This window comes from Tursiops truncatus, chromosome X (genome assembly GCF_011762595.2).
Source record: "Tursiops truncatus isolate mTurTru1 chromosome X, mTurTru1.mat.Y, whole genome shotgun sequence".
NCBI classification, from domain to species: Eukaryota; Metazoa; Chordata; class Mammalia; order Artiodactyla; family Delphinidae; genus Tursiops; species Tursiops truncatus.
The window spans coordinates 63314903-63335268 of record NC_047055.1 but is presented as its reverse complement, the minus strand read 5'-3'; the positions used below and the strand labels follow the sequence as shown (position 1 = coordinate 63335268).

Genomic DNA, 20366 nt, shown 5'->3' with positions numbered 1-20366 from the left:
CTGGTTGTAAGATATAAGTACAGGTTGTGGCTGTGTATTCATGAATATTTGCATGCTTGATTATAGTCAATCTCTATGAGGTTATTATTTTCCTTTTTGACTGCATAGTTAAAATTGTTTCTTGAAAAAAGTGAACTGTTATCAAGTCTTACTTTTTCAGAAAATGTGCTTCTAAGAGACTTTAAAGCTATAATTATTAAATTGTAATTTACTAAGCCCCTTCAGAGAGGGACTCTGCTCAACTTACCAAATGTCTGGCTCACGGTAAGAATTTTGTGAGTATATTTTGAACAAATATTTGTTGAATTCGTCACTTGACACAGAAACAAAGCCTCTCTGTGTGTGTGTGTGTGTGTGTGTGTGTGTGTCAGTGTCAACTGGCTATTGCAATAGCTGCCTAACTAGATCCCTTGCCTTTATTTCCTTCCTCTGTAATCCATTCTACATTTGTTGATAGGTTAGTTTTCCTGAAGTTGAGCTCTCTATTCATGCCAAAAAACATTTTTATATGTCTGCAATGACTCCCCACTTCCCACAGAATGAGGTTCAAAATCATTGGCTTGACATTCAAATCTCTCATTCCTCAATTCTGACCGCACCCTAATTTGCTGAGTTCAACTTCTACAGCCCCCGCTTCACACACAAAAAATTGAATTACCTGTCATTCACAAAACAGACCATGCATTTCACTGTCTTTGTACCTTCTATCAGACTGTGATTTGCCTTCCTGTTCCACATTTTGCAACCTTTACCTTCTTTTCAAGTTGCCTCTTGTAAATTACTATCTCTTTTAAACCTTCTTTGATTATCAGTGGCATATATGTTGCCACCCTAGAAGTGCCCTCTCTTGTTTCTGAATTCTCACATCAATTTATCTTAATGTTTCTTGTCACTTTGAACTTTCTATTTTGTATTCTAATTATCTGTGTACATGTTGTATTCCTTCTACTAGATTGTGAGCTCCATAATCATAATAGAAAATATTAATACTTATCAATGTTTATTGAATACTTATAGGTCAGGATTACTGAGAGGTAATATAGGACCTAGTATGTAGTAAAGGCTGAATAAGTGTTAGCTATCATTAATTTTATTGTTGTTGCTCATTTTTAAACAAATTCTCCCAAATTTTTCCACTGCTCTTTCAAAAATATTCACCTTCAGAAGTCATAAACAATCTAGCTGTGCTTTCATTATTCAAAACTTTTGTTTCTTTTCTTTTATGGAATTGTCTTCTTTTGAAAATTCTGACAGGCAGGCAACAATCAGAGAGCCACTCTGTTTGAATCCTGGATTTGCCACTTTATAGTTATATGACCTGAGGCAAGTCAACCCCTCTTTGCTTCAGTTTCTTCATCTATAAAATGAAGATAATAATAGTACCTATTTCAGAGGGTCATTATGATTATATAAGTTAATATAAATAAGTGCTTATAACAATATTTGCAACATAGTAAATACTATATAACTATTTAATTGTTGTTATTATTTTTATTTTTGGAGAAATACTATGAAGCAGGCACTTTGACTTACATTGTCTCATTTAATTCTCAGAAAAACACTATGAGGTAATAATTATTTTTTCTGTTTTGCAGAAGGGGAGGTCTAAGCTCAAGAAAGTTAAATATTTTTCAAAGGCTTCACAGGTAGTGAAAGAGCAGAATTCAAACCCTGGTGTGGTTGCTGCACCCTAGAAAGTTAAGGAAGCATTGTTATCGATGTTCTGAAGAATTAAGAACATTTGTAAATGTAGAAAAAGGAGGCAATTATCAAAAGGTATGATTTGAAGGAAGCCCTGCCACAAAATTCCTCCACTTTAATACTACAAGGTCTTTAAAACAACTGTTATTACTTTATTCTATGGGTTAGGCATTGCCCTCTCTAGACTCTTGGAAGGAATAGCACCTCAGTTTATCACATTCATTAATACTGATAGAAATGCTTAAAATCAGGAATCCCCAAAGGGGAACCATTTTCTTTAGGCCAGTTTTGATATAGTGCACCCCATTCAGAGAACCTGATTTAACCTGGTTCTCCATCTCACTTTGGAAGCAGCAAGTTTGGGGCAGCAGGCCCTTGATTAAAATCCCAGCTTTTTCACGTCTTAGCTGTATGACCTTGGGCAAATCACTGAGCCTGTTTCCTTATCTGTCAAATGTGGATAACTATTTCTACTTTAGAAAGTTATGGGCATTAAGTGACTTGATGCACATAAAGGCTTAGTGCAGGTCTTGGCACATGGCAAGTGCTTAAATAACGTTAGCTATTTTAGTCTAGCTTCTGTTGGCTCCAATGCAGGGCAAGCCCCTAGCATCCTGCCCCTACAAAAGGAGCTTTATCAGCTATTTAAGTATGGTTAAAAAATAATAATAGTCATAAGCATAACCCTAACATTTATATGCCTTTAAGTTTTCAACAAAGTGTAAATATCTTGGGGGCCTACACAATTGAAATAGACAAATATATTATCATCCTCACTTTACATATAAAGAAAGTGAGGCCCTTCGCAAAAGGTTTAGTGACTTACCCAAGGTCACATATTTAGTGAGCAACAGAGAAAATGAGACCAAAGTCTCCTGGCTAGTGCTTCTTCCTCTCACTCAAATTAGCTCTAGAGGACCTGGACTTCAGAATGAAACTCAAAGTTTAGTTCCTTTGCTTGCTGGTTTTGCCTCTCATGTACTTTTCGATCTTGTGCCAGTGGCTTTTCCTTTTTGTTTTCTTAACAAAATCATTTTGTCTTTTGTATTTCAAGGAAAAATGTGAGACCTAATTTTGCCAGTAACTTTCTTTTTTATGTTCAATATAATGTGCAATCACAAATATGGTTTAACTGATTGTTATCCATTTCTTGATCAGTTTCAAGTCCTTGTGAGATAGCAAGCACACCATGCATACAAAAGTATCTCTAGGCAGTGTGGAAACAGGAAGACTATCCAGGAAGAAAATGGCCCATGACTTTCAGTAGATAAAATTGAGTAGCAGAAAATGACTAAGAAATAAAGGTTTTCCTTTGTCTTGGTGCTTTTCTTTTTCTCTTTCAACTGTTTTCATTTTCTTTCCTTTGTTCTTTTTACTCTCCAAACATCAGAGGAAGAAGAAAATCAGCCCAAACCTTGAGTTTCCTGACTTTTGTCATTTAAAGCGCAATTTAAAATTCCTTAAATATTATCTAGACTTTATAAAGGGTGTTCAATTTTCCTACTAATAGCATCTGGGTCTTGTTACATGGCTTTCCTTTTTGGCACGTGGAATCATATTGCAATGAGACAGAGGTCATAGCACAATGTTTTTCTTCCTTTCTTTTAAAAGAAAATTTTTGGAGGTGAGGTCAAGTAGTGGTGATAAGTAATTCACATAGGAAATAACCAGCCAAAGAGATAATTTTCAAATGATCGATTATCCAAAGGGAGGGGTAGAGAGAACATATGCTACACTAAGGTCATTTTCTTTCCCTCACTGTAATGCATCAATGGAATTCAAGCAAGCAGATGTTGGCCTTCACAAGTCCCTGCTAGAGGGGTTTCATGACTGTCTGTCTACTTCACTATGCCTCACTTTAACCTACTACTCAACATTAATCAAACATTTGGAAACATCTGATAGCAGTGCTGCATAATCCAGGTCTGTGATTTACTGTCTGATTCTTTCAGCCCCTGTTTGCCTCTTGTTTGGCTTTCATGTGAAGTAGCAGAGGTTAATCACCCTAGGCTCTCTGAGTAGTCCCTCCAGCTGCCATTTGTTGTTGTCAGTCCATCCTGATGACTCTCTTCACAGACCTGCAAGAAGTGTTCCCACACACCAACACTGAGATGATAATTGATTTGCAGGAGCCCATTCTTCAGTTCCATTTAGGAGGTAACCTACCAAGTTTGCTGCTCACTGTCAAAAGGAATTCAATTAACACACCATAAGTGTGACAGTCGTCAAAGTTCAATATTGTTACTAGCTGTCTTGAAGTTTCTGGACCATCCAGTTCTTGGCTACCCAGGGAGGCCCAAGAATAATGGAAGAACTCTTCCAAGTTGTTTCTTTTTCTCCTTCTTTCTCTTTTTCTGTTTCCTTTTTTTTTACCAGCCTAATGGAAAATGGTTCAATTTATGCAACTGAGAGCCATACATTAATATGATCAAAGGGGGGAAAGGGTAAATTCCTATTTAAAGCAAAAGCAAACTCTGAAAACAGTTTAATGAACACCACATTATTACTGAATTGTGGACTAAACAGTGTGTGTCTGAACATTGATCAACATATTTCATGCTTTCTGTTTGCTGCCAAAAACATTTCATAAATCTGTAGCTTTTCCTGATTCCCATGGTGCTCTACAAAGAACTAAGGTGATATACATTTGTAATGTGTCCAATTGGATTTTCAAATAATATCGTATTTGGAAAATATTCCCAAGTTAAATATTATACTCTATCTATCCCTGTCTGAGATTTTTAATGCTTCCTTATTGGATGTTGTTCAAAGAATAGTCTGTGCCTTCTACATAAGGGTGAATGTAATAATGACTCTTAAAAGGAAAAAAAAAAGATTAAACAAATAAGTTGTGACTCACTGAGTTTCCTGAAGCAGACATCCCATAGCTTGATAGTTTGTGTCTGACAGCATCTGGTATCACACTTACACTAGAGAGTAGTAAGATGTATTGTGAATTAGCTTCAGGAGAAAACTATATTTGCTTCATTTTCTTGAGATATTTAGCAAAGCCTTCATCTGAATTATTTTGTCAAGAAAATTTGAGTTTAAAGAAAAAGATACCAACATCATTTTATATCAGTTTTAGGATTTGTTTTCCATAGGTCACAAGTCAAAAGAAATTTCTTAAAATTACATGCCATTACACCCACTTTTAAACAATAGAATTAGAAGCAGAAGCCATAGGTGTTTCTCCCAGCCCTGTCAGTTTCCAGCTGTATGGCCCTGAGGCAAGGAAATGTGAGCTGTTGCTACAGCCAGCTGGTTCAGTTGAAAAAAGAAGATGGACTATTTCTTTTCTTTCAGGTAAAATTTTTTTTAATTTACTTCTCTCCTTTTTCTTTTCTTACTGTACAATTTGAGAGTAAGTTGCAAAAATCATGACTCTTCACCCCTATTTCAGTGTGTATTTCCAAAGAACAAATACAATATCTTATAGAAAATAGTACAATTATCAAATTCAGGACAGTTAACATAGATGTACCCTATGTACAATCCATATTCAAATGTTGCTAATTATAGGAAGAGTGATTTTTAAAATGAACTTAATAGAAGGAAGGAGTAACATGATTAGATTGGGGGAGGAGGTAATATTGTTGTAAGGATTGTGTGAATCTAAGAAGTTTCAGTTTGTCTCAATTTACCCTCATTTAAAATGCTCCTCATAGTATCATGTCTTGGACATCTGTTTCTCTTTCCCTTTTCCTTTTTCTTCCTTTCCCTTCCCCATAAGCTCAAGTGAGATTCTGTAGCACAGAAATGAGCAACTGCTGGTGAAGTGAAGATATCAGATAAAGCTGAAACCGTGCACCTTAGATTGGGACTTGAACCCATGTGGCCAGGACACAAACCTGGTTGAAATCCACAGTCCGCCAACTGATATCACACACTTGGTTTCAGGACTTAATGAAGCTCAGATTCTTGATATCTCATCACAGAAAGAATTCAGTGAGAGACAAAGTGATAGGTAAGAAGTGGATTTATTTAGAGAGAAACACATTCCACAGACAGAGTGTGGGCCATCTCAGAAGGTGAGAAAAGGCACAAGGGTATGGGGTTGTCAGTTTTTATAGGAGTGGGCAATTTCATAGGCTAATGAGTGGGAGGAGTATTCCAGCTATTTTAGGAAGGGGTGGGGATTTCCAGGAATTGGGTCACTGCCCACTTTTTGATCCTTATGGTTGGTCTTGGAACTATCATGGAGCCTGTGGGTGTGTCATTTAGCTTGTTGATGTGAGCATATACTGAGGCTCAAGGTCTAGTGGAAAAAGTTGATCTGTCCACCATCTTGGATCCATTTGGTTCTAATCAGTTTATGTCATGTCCTGGGGCTATGTCATTCTTTCAAAGGTTGTTCCCTGACTCCTTCCCTCCTGTTTCAAAGCCATTATTGCTGAAACCTTAATTTTATTTATTATTCGCTTTTATTTTTAAAATGTTTATTTTTAATTGTAGATACAATCACATATCACTAAATTTACCATCTTGTGGTTAGCACTCTGGACTTTGAAAAATAATTTTAAAGTTAACCACATTGGTATTAAGACTTCACTGAAACAGAACAATTTAAGACAATATGGAAAAAATGAAGAATGAAGATTCTTTCTTGGATCAGCTACAAAGACTGAATGCTTCAACTCCAAAGTACACCATTGCCTTTTAAACCACTTTCATGTTTTTATCCATTGTTTGAGGAGATGCACAATTGAAATCCTATCCTTAGATAGGGTAGGTAGGAGCCCAAATAATGCCAGCAGATTCCCCTGTGTTTGCACAACGCATTAACTAGAGCCAAAAGAGGATGCCTCAGACATACTATAAATGTAACCGACAAGAGGGGAAAATGGGTAGGAAAAATATCTAAGCATTAATTATACCTCCTAAAATCCTCAAAGTCTTCAAGAGTCAATAATATCTGGATTCTACCCCAAAGGCTAGGAGAGATGGGATTATGGTGGGGAGGGACTGCCAATCAGACACATCTTTAGGGTCTAGTCATCTTGGGAGGGTCTCAGAAAGATCTCTAGGAATGACTACAAGACAAAAAGGAGACATAAAATCATAGCCTGGATGCATGTGTCTTTATGAGAGTAGTCATCTCTATTACCTCCTGCAATGTAGTGGTTAAATATGTGGATTGTGGAGCCAAGATGGTACAAATCCCAACTCCACACTTTAGCTGTTTATTGTTGAGCAAATTACTTAATATCTCTGTGCTTCAGTTTCTTTGCCTACAAAATGGGAATAATAGCATATCTTTATCTCATAAGGTCATTATGAAAATTAAATAAGCTAATATTTGGAAAATGATCAGTGCCTATTATAGAAAGCACTATGAGAGTGTCTCTTAGTTAAATAACTTGGTGTTCTTAGAAACAGATTCTTTAAAGTAAATGTTGATGTGACAGTTATTAGAAATATGATAAAAATATATTGAAGGATGCCAACTAAAAGCAAGCGTATGAGGCATGTAAAGAAGTTAGTAAAAGGTGGCATCTGTTTTGTGTGTTAGCTCATTCACCAATCAATGGTGTGGGCCCTACCTCACGTTCAGGCTTGCCTATGCCTCTGACTGGATGACAATCAAAACAAAACCAGGATAAAATGATTACAAAACAAAGATCCTGGGGAGCGACTAGGATGGAAAGAATAGATGAACAGAAAATTCAACAGCCAAGGAGTGTCAGGATTAGATGCCATCAGGAAGTTCAAGAGCACCAGGCAGGTTTCTTGATCATTTCCTACTTCTTCCCCAGAGAGCCAGCCATTCTCAAACCTGTTCAGTCCCTTTGCTCTTGCTCTCTTGCTACTTGAAACACCCTCCCTTTCCTCCAGCACCCATTCTGTGAGGTCCATTTTCTTCACAAAGCCCTCTCAGCTTCTCAGATTCTTCAAAGCCACAACTGCAATATAATGAAGTGTTAAAAACACTGAAGGGAGACAGAAAGTTTACACCTTTGCCTCTGCCATTTTCAAGCTGCCTGATCTCTGGAGAGTTACCTAGTGTCTCTGAGATTCAGTTTCTTCAGTTAAATAGGAATAAATAAATACCTACTTGATCAGGATCTTATGGGAATTAAATGAGATAACATATATACAACACAGTATAATTACACAATAAATGACAGTTCTATATTTTTATTGTAATTTATCCCTTCTCTGAAATCATGCTATTTGTACTCTTAAGGATGAACATTTTGTACTTTGTATTTTAATTATTTGTTAAATCACTTATCTCCCTATGAGCCCCTGCTGACAATGATCACTTATGTATGTGTCAAAAATTTCTATTTGCAATTGATAGAAATTCAACTAAAACTGGTTTTAGCAATGAAAGAAATTTATTTGTAACTGAAAACTCTAGGAATACTCAGGGACTCAAAAATGTCACAAGGAGTTGGTCTCTATTTTTCTTTCTCTGTATGTATATCTGGGTAGCAGAGGGGTATGGGGTGGGTAGCCCTTAGCAGATCTATTCCTACATCTAACCAGCTACAAGTCCAGTGGAAAGAAATGGTCTCTTTCCAATAGTTCCAGCAAATGTTCTGGAGTTAAGTCTTAGACAAACTTACCCTTCCTAAACCAAATATCTATAGTTTAGAGAGCAGTGATTTTGATTTCTCAGATCTGGGTCATGTGACAACCCTACTTGCTACAGAGTGATGAGTGATGTCAGCCATACTGTGCTGACCCACAGACTGAGAGTGAGAAAGTGATGTTTCCCCAAAGGAAAATCAATATGTGTGACTATAAAAAGAAGGAATGGATGATTATAAAGAAAACTAATACTGACACATTGTAAACCACGCCCTCTCTCATAAATGTGGAAGGCATCATAGCCAATATTCTTGGTCTCCTGCAATCAGTCTCATCCTAAGTGGCCTTCAAGTCCATATACACACTGAAGACTACATACTGCATAACTATAAAGGGAAATATCTTAAAGCATCTATCTTGGATATCAGATCACATTTGATTCCCTCAACTTCCACTTCTAGTCCAAATAGAATAACAGGGGCCAGATTTACTCTCCTGCCTGAAACAACCAAGAAAGATAGACAAACTATATAAAATAACAGTTTTTAAGATACTGGATATCAGGCAAAAAAAGGGCAGTGATATCTGAGAGATGAAAAACAAATGACATAAGCCCTATGATTGCCCCAGGTTATTATTTTGAGAGACTTTCCAGGCCACAGAACAAGGAGAGGGAACAGAAGCAGAGAAAATTCCCTGTGTTAAGGAAATGGAGCTGAAAGTCCAGGGAGATCAAGTTGGCTAGAGTTCACAAAACAAAGTACCAGAGAGGAAAGAGCTACAGAGAAAGAACCCTGAAGAGTTGCAGAGGATATTTAGCAGAGTACTCATCAGTGAATGCATGTAAGTAAACTACTGGAGAAATAATTATCTGGTAGGATTACAAAGAAGAGTGCTCACACAGGGCTAGAATTAGTGCATATTACTACCAGTGATATTGGAAAACCTATAATTTATAGGTAAATAGGCACTCAGAAGGCATTTGCCTCAGTGGTGAGGAATAATGTCTTGAGTCTATATTCCAAACTAAATGTTATTCTTGTCCTGCCTAAAAAATCTTACAATGAAGACCTGGAATGACCAAAACTCTTCTTAATGGTAGCCCAGAGTAAAGTTCAAGAATATTTATAAGAATACAAAAATATCCAGCATTGAAAAAGGTAATATTCACATTTGATATCCAATCAAAAACAACCAGGCATGAGAAGAAGCAAGAAAATGCGTGCCATAAATGAGAAACATTAATCAAACAAAAGTGATTCAGAACTGACGTACATGTTAGAATTAGCAGAAAAGGATGTTAAAATAGTTATTGTAACTATATTTCATATGTTTAAAAAGCTGAGTAGAGACATGAATGATATAAAAAAAGATCCAAGTTAAACTTCTAAAGAAGAAAACTACAATGCTTGAGATTTAAAATTCACTGGCTGTGATTAGCAGCAAATTGCAAAATTTCACATCTCAGAAGAAAAAGTTAGTGGACTTGAAGACAATGCAATACAAACTCTTCAAAATGAAACAAACAGAAATTAGAATTTGAAAATGTGAAAAGAACATCAGTAAGCTCTGGAACAACTTCAAGAGAGTCCCAATATATGTGTATTTGAAGTACCCAAAAGAGTGGAGGCAGAAAAATATTTGAAGAAGTAATGGCTGAAAAGTTTCTAACTGTTGTTAATATCATACAAGCTTTGCTGTGAGGGAAAACAGAAAAATTGCTGTTTTCACAATGTTTGCTTGTACGTGTCAGTAAGAAAAGTGGCCATTTTGATCCCATGCAGTAGTAGAAGCAAATCAATTTTAACAACCGACTCTCTGAAGACAAATAAAATGAAAAAGTCCTGATTTGTCTTGGTGTATGTTTCCCATCATGGCCAATTTCAAGCTACTTGCTCACAAATTTTCTAAAAATGTAACAATAAGCTCTCATGAGCCTGTCCCAGCCAGCTTCAGCATACCACTGATTCTGTGCTATCAAAATGCGGGTATATAGTTATCTTATTCCTACCAAGTGGTTTTCTTTTGCAAAAAACATTTAGAACTGTTGTTTGGAATTTAAACTCTGAAAAATTATAGGGCACACATATGATCTAAGGGCTATAAATGAAATTGCTGTAACTTTGAAATGGGATTTCTAGTGGTACTCCACACCCCCTTCTTCCTTATTGAATAATTTAGCCTTTCTTTGGGCCTTAATAAACTAAGCACCTGCTGCCTGAATCAATAGAAATCTGATAGGACATTAAAATTTCACCATGGATATTGAGTATGCCTGCAGAAGATGAGAGGCCAGACCTTTTGGGATGTCCAGAGTGACTCTATTTGTTAAATTCTTGAAAGAAAGTTAGTGTAACTCTCATAGATTTTATCAACTTCCAGGTCATAGCAATTCGTCTCAGCCCTTTCTAACAGACTGGAACTAATGTGTAACACTGTTGGAGGGCAAATTAAGGTTTCTCATGATGATTTTTAAAGGAAATATTTATATAGACTGACTTTTTAATTAATTAATTGTTTACTTATATCTTTTAGTGTGTGTGGCAGGGAAGGAGAGTGGAGATGCTGCTGGATTAGATGTTTTGCTATTTTCAAATTATTGTTGGATAGGTACTAGGTGCTTTCACACATGCAATCTCATGTATGAAATGGGATAGTGATAATAAAAAGAAAATTGTGGGATTTCAGGCACCATACCTTAAAATTCAGGGAGATAAATTCTCATAACTGTTACTATTTTTTTTAGGGGGGGACACACTTTTATTTCTTCAGAACAAATGATTACATTCAAAACATACACATATAACACTTTAAAGAACTTATAAACCCTTCCGTGTCCTTCAGATCTGGAGTTCTCCCTCATAAGAATGTCACATTTCACAGAATTATATTTAAAAACACAGCCTGTACTCTCTGAAGGATGGCCAGGTACAAGGGCGCATTTGATCCTTGCATCAACTGTTACCTTTAAGTGACCACACATAATCCTGCATTTTCAGCCAATTCCTCTGGCCTATCTGGCATAAGACCAGCCTTAACCTTAGGACTTGACACACCACCCTCCCTTCAAACCACCTGTAACCTCCAAACAGTGAAATTTTTAAACTATAGTCTAACCTGACAAGAAACAAAAACGATCATGTCTCATCTGTAAGCTAGGTAAGAGAAGGGAGATAAGTCCTGATCTGAGTATGCAAGTTTTCTATTTAGTGTGATAGGGAGTTGAGACCATATCATGCCATACATATTTTTAATAGATCTTTATTGGAGTATAATTGCTTCACAATACTGTGTTAGTTTCTGTTGTACACCAAAGTGAATCAGCTATATGTATACATATGTCCCCATATCCCCTCCCTCTTGAGCCTCCCTCCCACCATCCCTATCCCACCCCTCTAGATGGTCACAAAGCACCAAGCTGATCTCCCTGTGCTGTGCAGATGCTTCCCACTAGCTATCTATTTTACATTTAGTAGTGTATATATGTCAATGCCAGTCTCTCACTTCGTCCCAGCTTACCCTTCCCCTCCCTGTGTCCACAAGTCCATTCTCTATGTCTACAACTTTATTCCTGCCTTGCAACTTGGTTCATCCGTACCATGTTTTGTTTTGTTTTGTTTAGATTCCATGTATATGCATTAGAATACAGTATTTGTTTTTCTCTTTCTGACTTACTTCACTTTGTATGACAGACTCTTTGTCCATCCACCTCACTACAAATAACTCAATTTCGTTTCTTTCTATGGCTGAGTAATATTCCATTGTATATATGTGCCACATCTTCTTTATCCATTCATCTGTTGATGGACACTTAGGTTGCTTCCATGTCCTGGCTGTTGTAAATAGTGCTGCAATGAACATTTTGGTACATATCTCTTTTTGAATTATGGTTTTCTCAGGGTATATTCCTAGTAGTAGGATTGCTGGGTCATATGGTAGTTCTATTTTTAGTTTTGTAAGGAACCTCCATAGTGTTTTCCATGGTGGTTGTATCAATTTACATTCCCACCAACAGCAGAGGAGGGTTCCCTTTTCACCACACCCTTTCCAGCATTTATTGTTTCTAGATTTTTTTTGATGATGGCCATTCTGACTGGTGTGAGGTGATACCTCATTGTAGTTTTGATATGCATTTCTCTAATAATTAGTGATGTTGAGCATATTTTCATGTGCCTCTTGGCCATCTGTATGTCTTCCTTGGTGAAATGTCTATTTAGGTCTTCTGCCCGTGTTTCAATTGGATTGATTTTTTGACATTGAGCTCCATGAGCTGTTTGTATATTTTGGAGATTAATCCTTTGTCTTCTGTTTCCTTTGTAAATATTTTCTCCCATTCTGAGGGTTGTATTTTTGTCTTGTTTATGGTTTCCTTTGCTGTGCAAAATCTTTTAAGTTTAATTAAGTCCCATTTGTTTATTTTTGTTTTTATGGGTATGTTCACCTTCAGTTGACACATGAAGAAACTGAGGCACAGAGGTTAGATAACACTTTGTCAATGTGTTAAGCATGTTACATGGATCACCTCCCTTAGTCGTCTCAATGACCCTTTGTAGACCTTTATGGTAGGTAATACAATTATTCACATTTTACAGTACAGATAAAGACATTGAGGCACAAAGAGCTTCAGTGATTTGCCCATGGTCACCTTGTAGCAAGTGCCAGTCTGGTTTCAGAGCCTTGTGCTTAAAAATTATGTCATATATTGATTGTCTCTCTCATAAGAGCACAAATGGAGTCTTCCCTTTGGGAATAGGAGATAAGGATTGAAGAAGAAACACCCAGAATTAGGGAAGGGGTGGGTGGGTTATAAACCTACTTTGGGCAAGCCAACTCTTGGTAAAATTGTGAATACAGTTTTTCTTTGTTGCTTCCTGACATCTCCCTCCACAATAGGCCCCCAGCACCAATCAAGACTCATTTTCATAGGCCCTACTCTCTAAAGCTCAAGGAGGTGGTAAAACAGTTTCTAAAACATGGGGTCTCAATCCTCATTGGCTAGGTGGGACTCCTTATTTATTTTTAAATTCATTTATTATTTATTTATTTATTGGCTGCATTGGGTCTTTGTTGCTACATGTGGGCTTTCTCTAGTTGAGGAGAGAGGGGGCTACTTTTCGTTGCAGTGCATAGGCTTCTCATTGTGGTGGCTTCTCTTGTTGCGGAGCATGGGCTCTAGGCACGCGGGCTTCAGTAGTTGTGGCACACGGGCTTAGTTGCTCTGCAGCATGTGGGATCTTCCCAGACCAGGGCTCGAACCCGTGTCGCCTGCATTGGCTGGCGGATTCTTAACAACTGTCCCACCGGGGAACTCCTAGGTGGGACTCTTTAAACATTACATTAAATTGGTGAAATTTAGTTTCAATTTTTAAGCTTTCCAGGTGATTCTAATGTGTAGTCAGTGTTCAGAACAAATGTTGAGTCTTGGCTGCACATTGAAATCATCGAAAGCTTTTAAAAATTACCCAAGTGTCCAACTTCCAGGAATTCTGAAGTAACTGGTCTGGAGTTTGACTTTGACTCTGGGATTTCTATAAGCTCCCAAATGATACTAATGTAGATCCATGATTGAAAATCACAGATCTAGAGTTAGAAGACCTGAGATATACTACAGACTCCATCATTTAGTAGCTTGGGCTAATAACTTAATCTCACTGACATAGTTTCTTCATCTTAAAAATAGAGGAAAAAATAATACTTTCTGGGTTTATTCTGAGAATTAAATGAGATATGCCTTGTAATGGGTCACTATCTGGCACATTTACGACTATAAAAAGAAAAACAGCTATAATAATAAGCTATTATGCAGGATAAAAACTATCTGATAAACTAAATCCTACTAAGGAAATGGTTCTCAAACTTTAGCATGCATCAGAATCACCTGTAGGCTTGTTAAAACACAGATTGCCTCTCCCCACCCATTCTTTAGGTCTAGGGTGGGACCAATAATTTGTTTTTGTAACAAATTCCCAGGAGATGCTGCTGCTGCTGGTTTGAGTATTGCACTTTTAGAACCACTGTTTGAGCTTTAACAGTTTAAGTTTCCCCTTCAAAAGAGTATTGATGCTTTAATACACCCCAAGGATATTATTATGGTGGAACTTAAGATACTTCAGTTGACAGTAGGGACATATTCTGGGGCAGGAGACATCCTTGTAGGAAGCTGACTATTCCATTTCATTTTTAAAATTTTAACATTTTTTTTTTTTTTACTTTGGGGTATAGTTTTACAGTGTTGTGTTACTTTCTGCTGTACAGTGAAGTGAATCAGCTATATATATACATATATCCCCTCTTTTTTGGATTTCCTTCCCATTTAGGTCACCACAGAGCATTCAGTAGAGTTCCCTGTGCTATACAGCACATTATCATTAGTTATATATTTTATACATATTAGTGTATGTATGTCAATCCCAATCTCCCAATTCATCCCACGCCCCCTTTCCCCCCTTGGTGTCCATATGTTTGTTCTCTACGTCTGTGTCTATTTCTGCCTTGCAAACAGGTTCATCTGTACCATTTTTCTAGATTCCATAATTTTAAGGTGAGTCCTTGTCAGCTTCTCTGCTGTTTCCCAAAGCAATGGACAGATCAGAGGCTGCTCTCAATGGGATTTTTGTAACAGAGTAGAGGAAGCTTTGGAAATTGTTTTTTCTTTCTAGCACTATTTAATGAGAGCTGCCCTTTCCATCCCTTCACATTCCCCTTTAATTTGGAAACCGTGCTGTTAAAATGGCACACATTTATAGAAGGATTAAATTCATGTCTGAAAGTATGTTAAGGCTTGTAAAACACATCAAGATGGTTGGGATATGACTATTTCCCACGGAAAAGTGTCAGAGAAATTATGTTTTCCAGTATGACTGGGGAGATTATGACAAATAGACCAAAGATGGCAAATTTGTGCCCCAGTCTTGACGGCTACTGAGGTCCTCATTTCTGTGAGAGATGACACACTCTGAGATCAATGGGGAATTTGGCAAAGCTTATCTTCAGCATACTCTTCCCACCTCTCCTTCTAGTGACTAACCAGTCCTGGCTTCCTAATTCTCCAACACTCTATTTCTGAGCAGTGGGCATTATCCATGTTAAACCTCACCCAAGTCAATGTCTATTTTTGACTTAATTTCTATTTCTCTAATATCTGGCTATGCTGAATTTAGATACAGATATTCAATATGAGTATGTGAATGGCTGATACTGCTTAATGGGATATTTATTTCAAGGAATTTGTATGAAAAGAAGCAGCTCAAAGGAATGCATCAAATAGTGGAAAGCGAGGCATTGTGACTGATGGCAGAGTTTTGTTTGTTTGATTTGTTTTTCTTAAAGTTTTTTTTTTTGATGTGGACCATTTTTAAAGTCTTCATTGAATTTGTTACAATATTGCTTCTGTTTTATATTTTGGTTTTTTGGCTGCAAGGTATGTGGGATTTTAGCTCCCCAACCAGGGATCGAACTCACATCCCCTGCATTGGAAGGTGACATCTTAACCACTGGACTGCCAGGGACGTCCCTGTTTTGTTTTCAATATGTGTGTGACATGGTGGGGGTGGGGGACTTTGAAACTTTTCTCACATATTCTCTCCATCCTTGGGAACAGGTAAGATAATTTGCTTGCTAGATGGTATTTGGGCAATAGGGGCCAATATTCTCTAAAGAGAAAAGAAAGTGGGGGAGAATCCTAGAAGCTTAGGACCACAGGTTGGTGGGTTTGACATGGAGAGATCACTCAATATCTTTGCTTCCAGATACTCTTCTATGAAACAAAGTTAATAATATCCTGCCCTGCTTTCTTCTTTTAGGGTTGTGAAAACGAATCTTTCATGGCACATGTGAAAGCATCCTGTAAATTAGTAGGTGTTAGAGAAATTAAAGTTTTTGAATAATGATTATGATGCTGAAAAAAATAATAATAAATCCTTGCCATATGAGTTTTAACAAATAAGATATCAACTAATTTGGAGGGGCCAGAAAACAATAGGTTGAATGTTAGTAAATTTTTCACTCTAGAAAAGTTATACTGAATTAATTTAAAAGTGCTTTTATTGATGCAAATTAATTTAAAAAAATTATCATTCCTCATATCCTAGAGCCAAGAAAGCCCACTGATTTGATGTGGATATAGCATATTTTCCAGGCATGTCCTTCTCTAGGTCTCAATGTCCCCATCTGTTCCATGAGGAGGAGGCCCAGACATTCATAGATAGCATGGTTTTCTGGGTATTCATAGGGAGGAAAGAAGCCCAAGATGAAGAAGGCTGCCACCGTAGCCTCCTCTCCTGTCCAGCAGGGGTAGCCCGAGGGCCAGAGAAGAAACAGTGACCCTTTGTAGAGGTCTGTACTCTGGAAGGAATCTACATGGAGAACCCTGAGCAGCTCACTACTGCCCCCTCCCAGTGAGCTGCTTTCAGTGGAAGATTCACAAGTTCTAAAGACACTCCAGGACAGTGAAACAGTGGTCCACACTGGCTCAAAGCTCCAGGCAGTAAGTATGAAATGATTGCTCAATCAATAGCAAATATTCCAAGGTCTTGAAATAATCCAGGATCACTTCTCTTTGAATCATCCACTGGGTAAAAGAAGAAGCTAATTTACAGGAGAGCGTCCCAGCCCTCGGCCACCATGTCCCAGTACTGAATTAAATGAGTAGAGACTGTTCATGCAGAGGCTTAACACAATGAAACTGTGTGTTCAACCTCAAAGGCCCTAAAGCCTGACATCCTCAGAAAAGTAGTGACTCCTAGCTGGTCAGACTCAGCTTCCATGATTATCCAGCACAACTTGTTCCAGGTGAAAAAGCAAAGGGCTGCAAAGAAGAGACGATCATCTCTGCATAAGGTGGGCATCAAGAGTAGTTCCATTGTTGCACTGGGGCTTAATTTAGGGAATGAGGTTGGTCAAGTGGGTAACAGAGGACCTGTTTCTAAAATTTTTATCTCCACATAAGCAAGAATAGGGATGCTTCAGACAGGGATAGCCTTATAAATAGATGCATTATAACCTCCCACTGAAAAATATCTTCTTGTAAGCCTTGCAATCATGCCCCAGATTCTACTGGCAGCGCTTGTGTTAAGCAGTGCTTGTGTTAAGCATTGCCCTCTTCCTAAGGCCTTAAAATGGAAAGCAGTGATTAAGAGCCAAGTTTCCAATTGGGACTCAGCTATTTACTAACTCTTCATCCTAGGTAAGTTGCTTAATTTCTCTAAAGTTCAGTTTCCTCATCTTAAAAACGGGTAAAGAATGGTATCTTCCTCTAAGGGTTGTTGTGATGATTATAGAGATAATATTATTAAGTGCTTGGCACATGGAAAATATTTTTTAAAATGGTAGATGTTATTATTACCTAAAATCCAAATTCTCTTGCAGGAGAGTTCCCAAAGTCTCCATGAGTGAGTTTGGCTGATTCCTCCTTTTCAGAGACAGTTTGGTAGAGTGTAAACACAATGGGCTTTGGATTCAGATGTGGGATTAAATCTGGGCTCTCTCACCCTAGCTCTGAGACTCCGACTAAGTTACTTTACCTGTCTGAGCTTCAGGCCCAGTCTGTTGTAAAATGGGGATTAACATCTCACTTTATGGGACTGTTGTGAGAATTATGAGATATTTGTGACATGCCTGGTACATAGTAAGTGCTCAACATGTTAATTCCTTCTTAGGAAAGCAATGGTCTCTGACACATGATGAGAGGGAGGGTGCTGAAAGTAGGGTGATGGGTGTTAAAAGGAAAGCGAGGAAACGAGACAAATTTATGCCTTCTGGGCTTGACCTGAGATTTGAGTACTCCACTATCAAGATAATGGAAAAGGTGTAAGGACCTAGTGACATAAAAATGTTAGTACACCATAATAAAAAATAAGTGACATGGTATAAGCATATATGGGCTTAAGGGTCAATGTACAGGACAGGGCATTTAAGGTGTTTCCCATTCTCACTGTATCCTTCTGAGGGTTTCCTTATCCTTTGGTGACCATCCCATTTAGCAGCATATAAAGGGCTTGTCAATTGGCATGAAAACTTTGCCCAGTAGGGGGCCTAGAGAGATGGTAACTGGCTGAGTCCATCAGATCCTCTCTTGAATTTGGTAGTGAGAAAGGAGGATTAGGGACATGGAAAACAGGAAAAGATTGGTTATGGCAATTATGGGTGCTGATTGAAGCCATAGAAACAGGCAGAGTAAGCTGATAATGGTGATCACCAAATGCTGTAACGTTAGGGGCAGGAGAAACATAATAGTTTCTGAGGGGAACTTTTAGTAGAGGTATTGATAATCCATCTCTCTTATTAGACTGCTAGAGCTACTGTTGTATCTTGAATATGTAAAGGTTCCAGTTACCTGTGAGGCCTGGTTGTATGGTTATCAAAATGGTGTACTGACCTCTGTATTTCTCTACATATTTTTATAATAAATCCTCTTTAGCAGACATGATCTAAGCTTATCTACGTTCCTTGCAAACTAAAAGAACTTAAATATTTTGGTGTGAATTTCAGCCCTCCCACTTACTAATTTCTTCACCTGTAAAATGGAAGTGACAATTAAAAGAGTTAGGAGCATTTAGAATAGTGCTTGGCATACAGCAGATATTCAAAAAGTGTTAAATTACTAACATCATTACTTTGGACAAGACCTGAATTTTTGTTATTTGTAAAATGGGATTATATTCACTTCATGAGGTTGTTGAGGGGATTAAATGAAGTAACAGGTAAAACAGTAATAGTTATATACCCGGTACTTAATATATGTTGGTTATCATTTCCCTCCCCTCAAAAAAAAAAAACCTCTAAATGTTTTGAATCATCGAGCATCCATCTGGGCAGTATAAGTAAAGACAAGTTTGGGCCTTGTGCATAGTAAGTGCTGAAAAAATAGTTATTTAATGTGAAAATTTCCTACTTCAATGAGTGTTGCCATTTTGAACCTCTTTCTCACTCTCTAATCTCACACACGTCAGAAGAATTGGGGTGTCTCAGATATAGTTCTACTTGGAGATTTATAGCAACAGGAACGTTTTTCCATAGGGTCCAGGTCTTCTTGGTCAGTTAAAAGGAAGCAGGAGGTTGGGCTTCCCTGGTGGCGCAGTGGTTGAGAGTCCACCTGCCGATGCAGGGGACAAGGGTTCGTGCCCCGGTCCGGGAAGATCCCACATGCTGCGGAGCGGCTGGGCCCGTGAGCCATGGCCACTGAGCCTGCGCGTCCGGAGCCTGTGCTCCGCAATGGGAGAGGTCACAACAATGAGAGGCCCGCGTACCGCAAAAAAAAAATAAAAAAATAAAAAAGGAAGCAAGAGGGAGTAGATATGGGGATATATGTATATGTATAGCTGATTCACTTTGTTATAAAGCAGAAACTAACACACAATTGTAAAGCAATTATACTCCAATAAAAATATTTAAAAAAAGCAAGACAATTTCAAGTCCTTTACAAGTGGAATGGTGTTGCTATATTCACCCGAGCTAAGTAATGCCTCTTCTTTATGAAGCTTACAATGGGTGTAACATGAATGGGAATAATGAATTTAGCTTTCGATTTTCTTTCTTCTGTAAATAGGCAATTCCACCTGGAGGGCCTCAAAAATGCATAATGAGCTGGGAAATCTCTATAGATTTTGGTAATTGGAAATCTTTCTTTTCTTCTCATTACCTGGAAAAGTATCTTCCATCATCTTTCATTTAACCCCAGAATGGCTCTTAGACTTTGTTTGATTGAATCTAAATAAGAAATTATCAAGATTCCATATAATTGTTACTTCAAACCCAAATCCCTTTATAGAAGTAACATAAAATCACTGTGCGATGTTTTCCAAAAGTTTTAATCTTTTTCCTGCCAATGATTTCATGTCATTTTGATAAAGCAAAAGCTAAACATATCAAGCTCTGGCATGATCAAGTTTGAGTAAGATTTCTAAGAAATGGACACAGCATCATTTTATGAACCTTCACTTGGAACATGGGACCCAATTTTATTTTAATGACCAAGCAAGACATTGAATGAAGACATTTTTTCCTTCCCTAGGTTAGAGAACAAACATTAAACAGAATAAGTTATTTTACTAGGCATAAATTTTCCTTTAACATTCTATTTGGACTTTTCTAACTGAAGGCTGGAAGGCTTTTACCTGTCTGGCAGATGA

The 20366-nt window shown here is 37.6% G+C and overlaps 1 protein-coding gene across 16 annotated transcripts in view; it reads right to left on the bottom strand.

Moving 5' to 3' along the window:
• LOC101320609 (charged multivesicular body protein 1B2-like) overlaps positions 1 to 20366 on the bottom strand; it is a 76364-nt gene that overhangs the window by 12796 nt on the left and 43202 nt on the right. Inside the window, exon 8 of one of the 16 annotated variants that reach the window (XM_073799383.1) lies at positions 4562 to 4631. The exons of the other annotated variants lie outside the window; for them this stretch is intronic. Within the exon in view, the coding sequence (XP_073655484.1) occupies positions 4562 to 4631 (70 nt within the window). The remainder of the gene's footprint in view (positions 1 to 4561; positions 4632 to 20366) is intronic. 16 annotated transcript variants of the gene reach the window in all.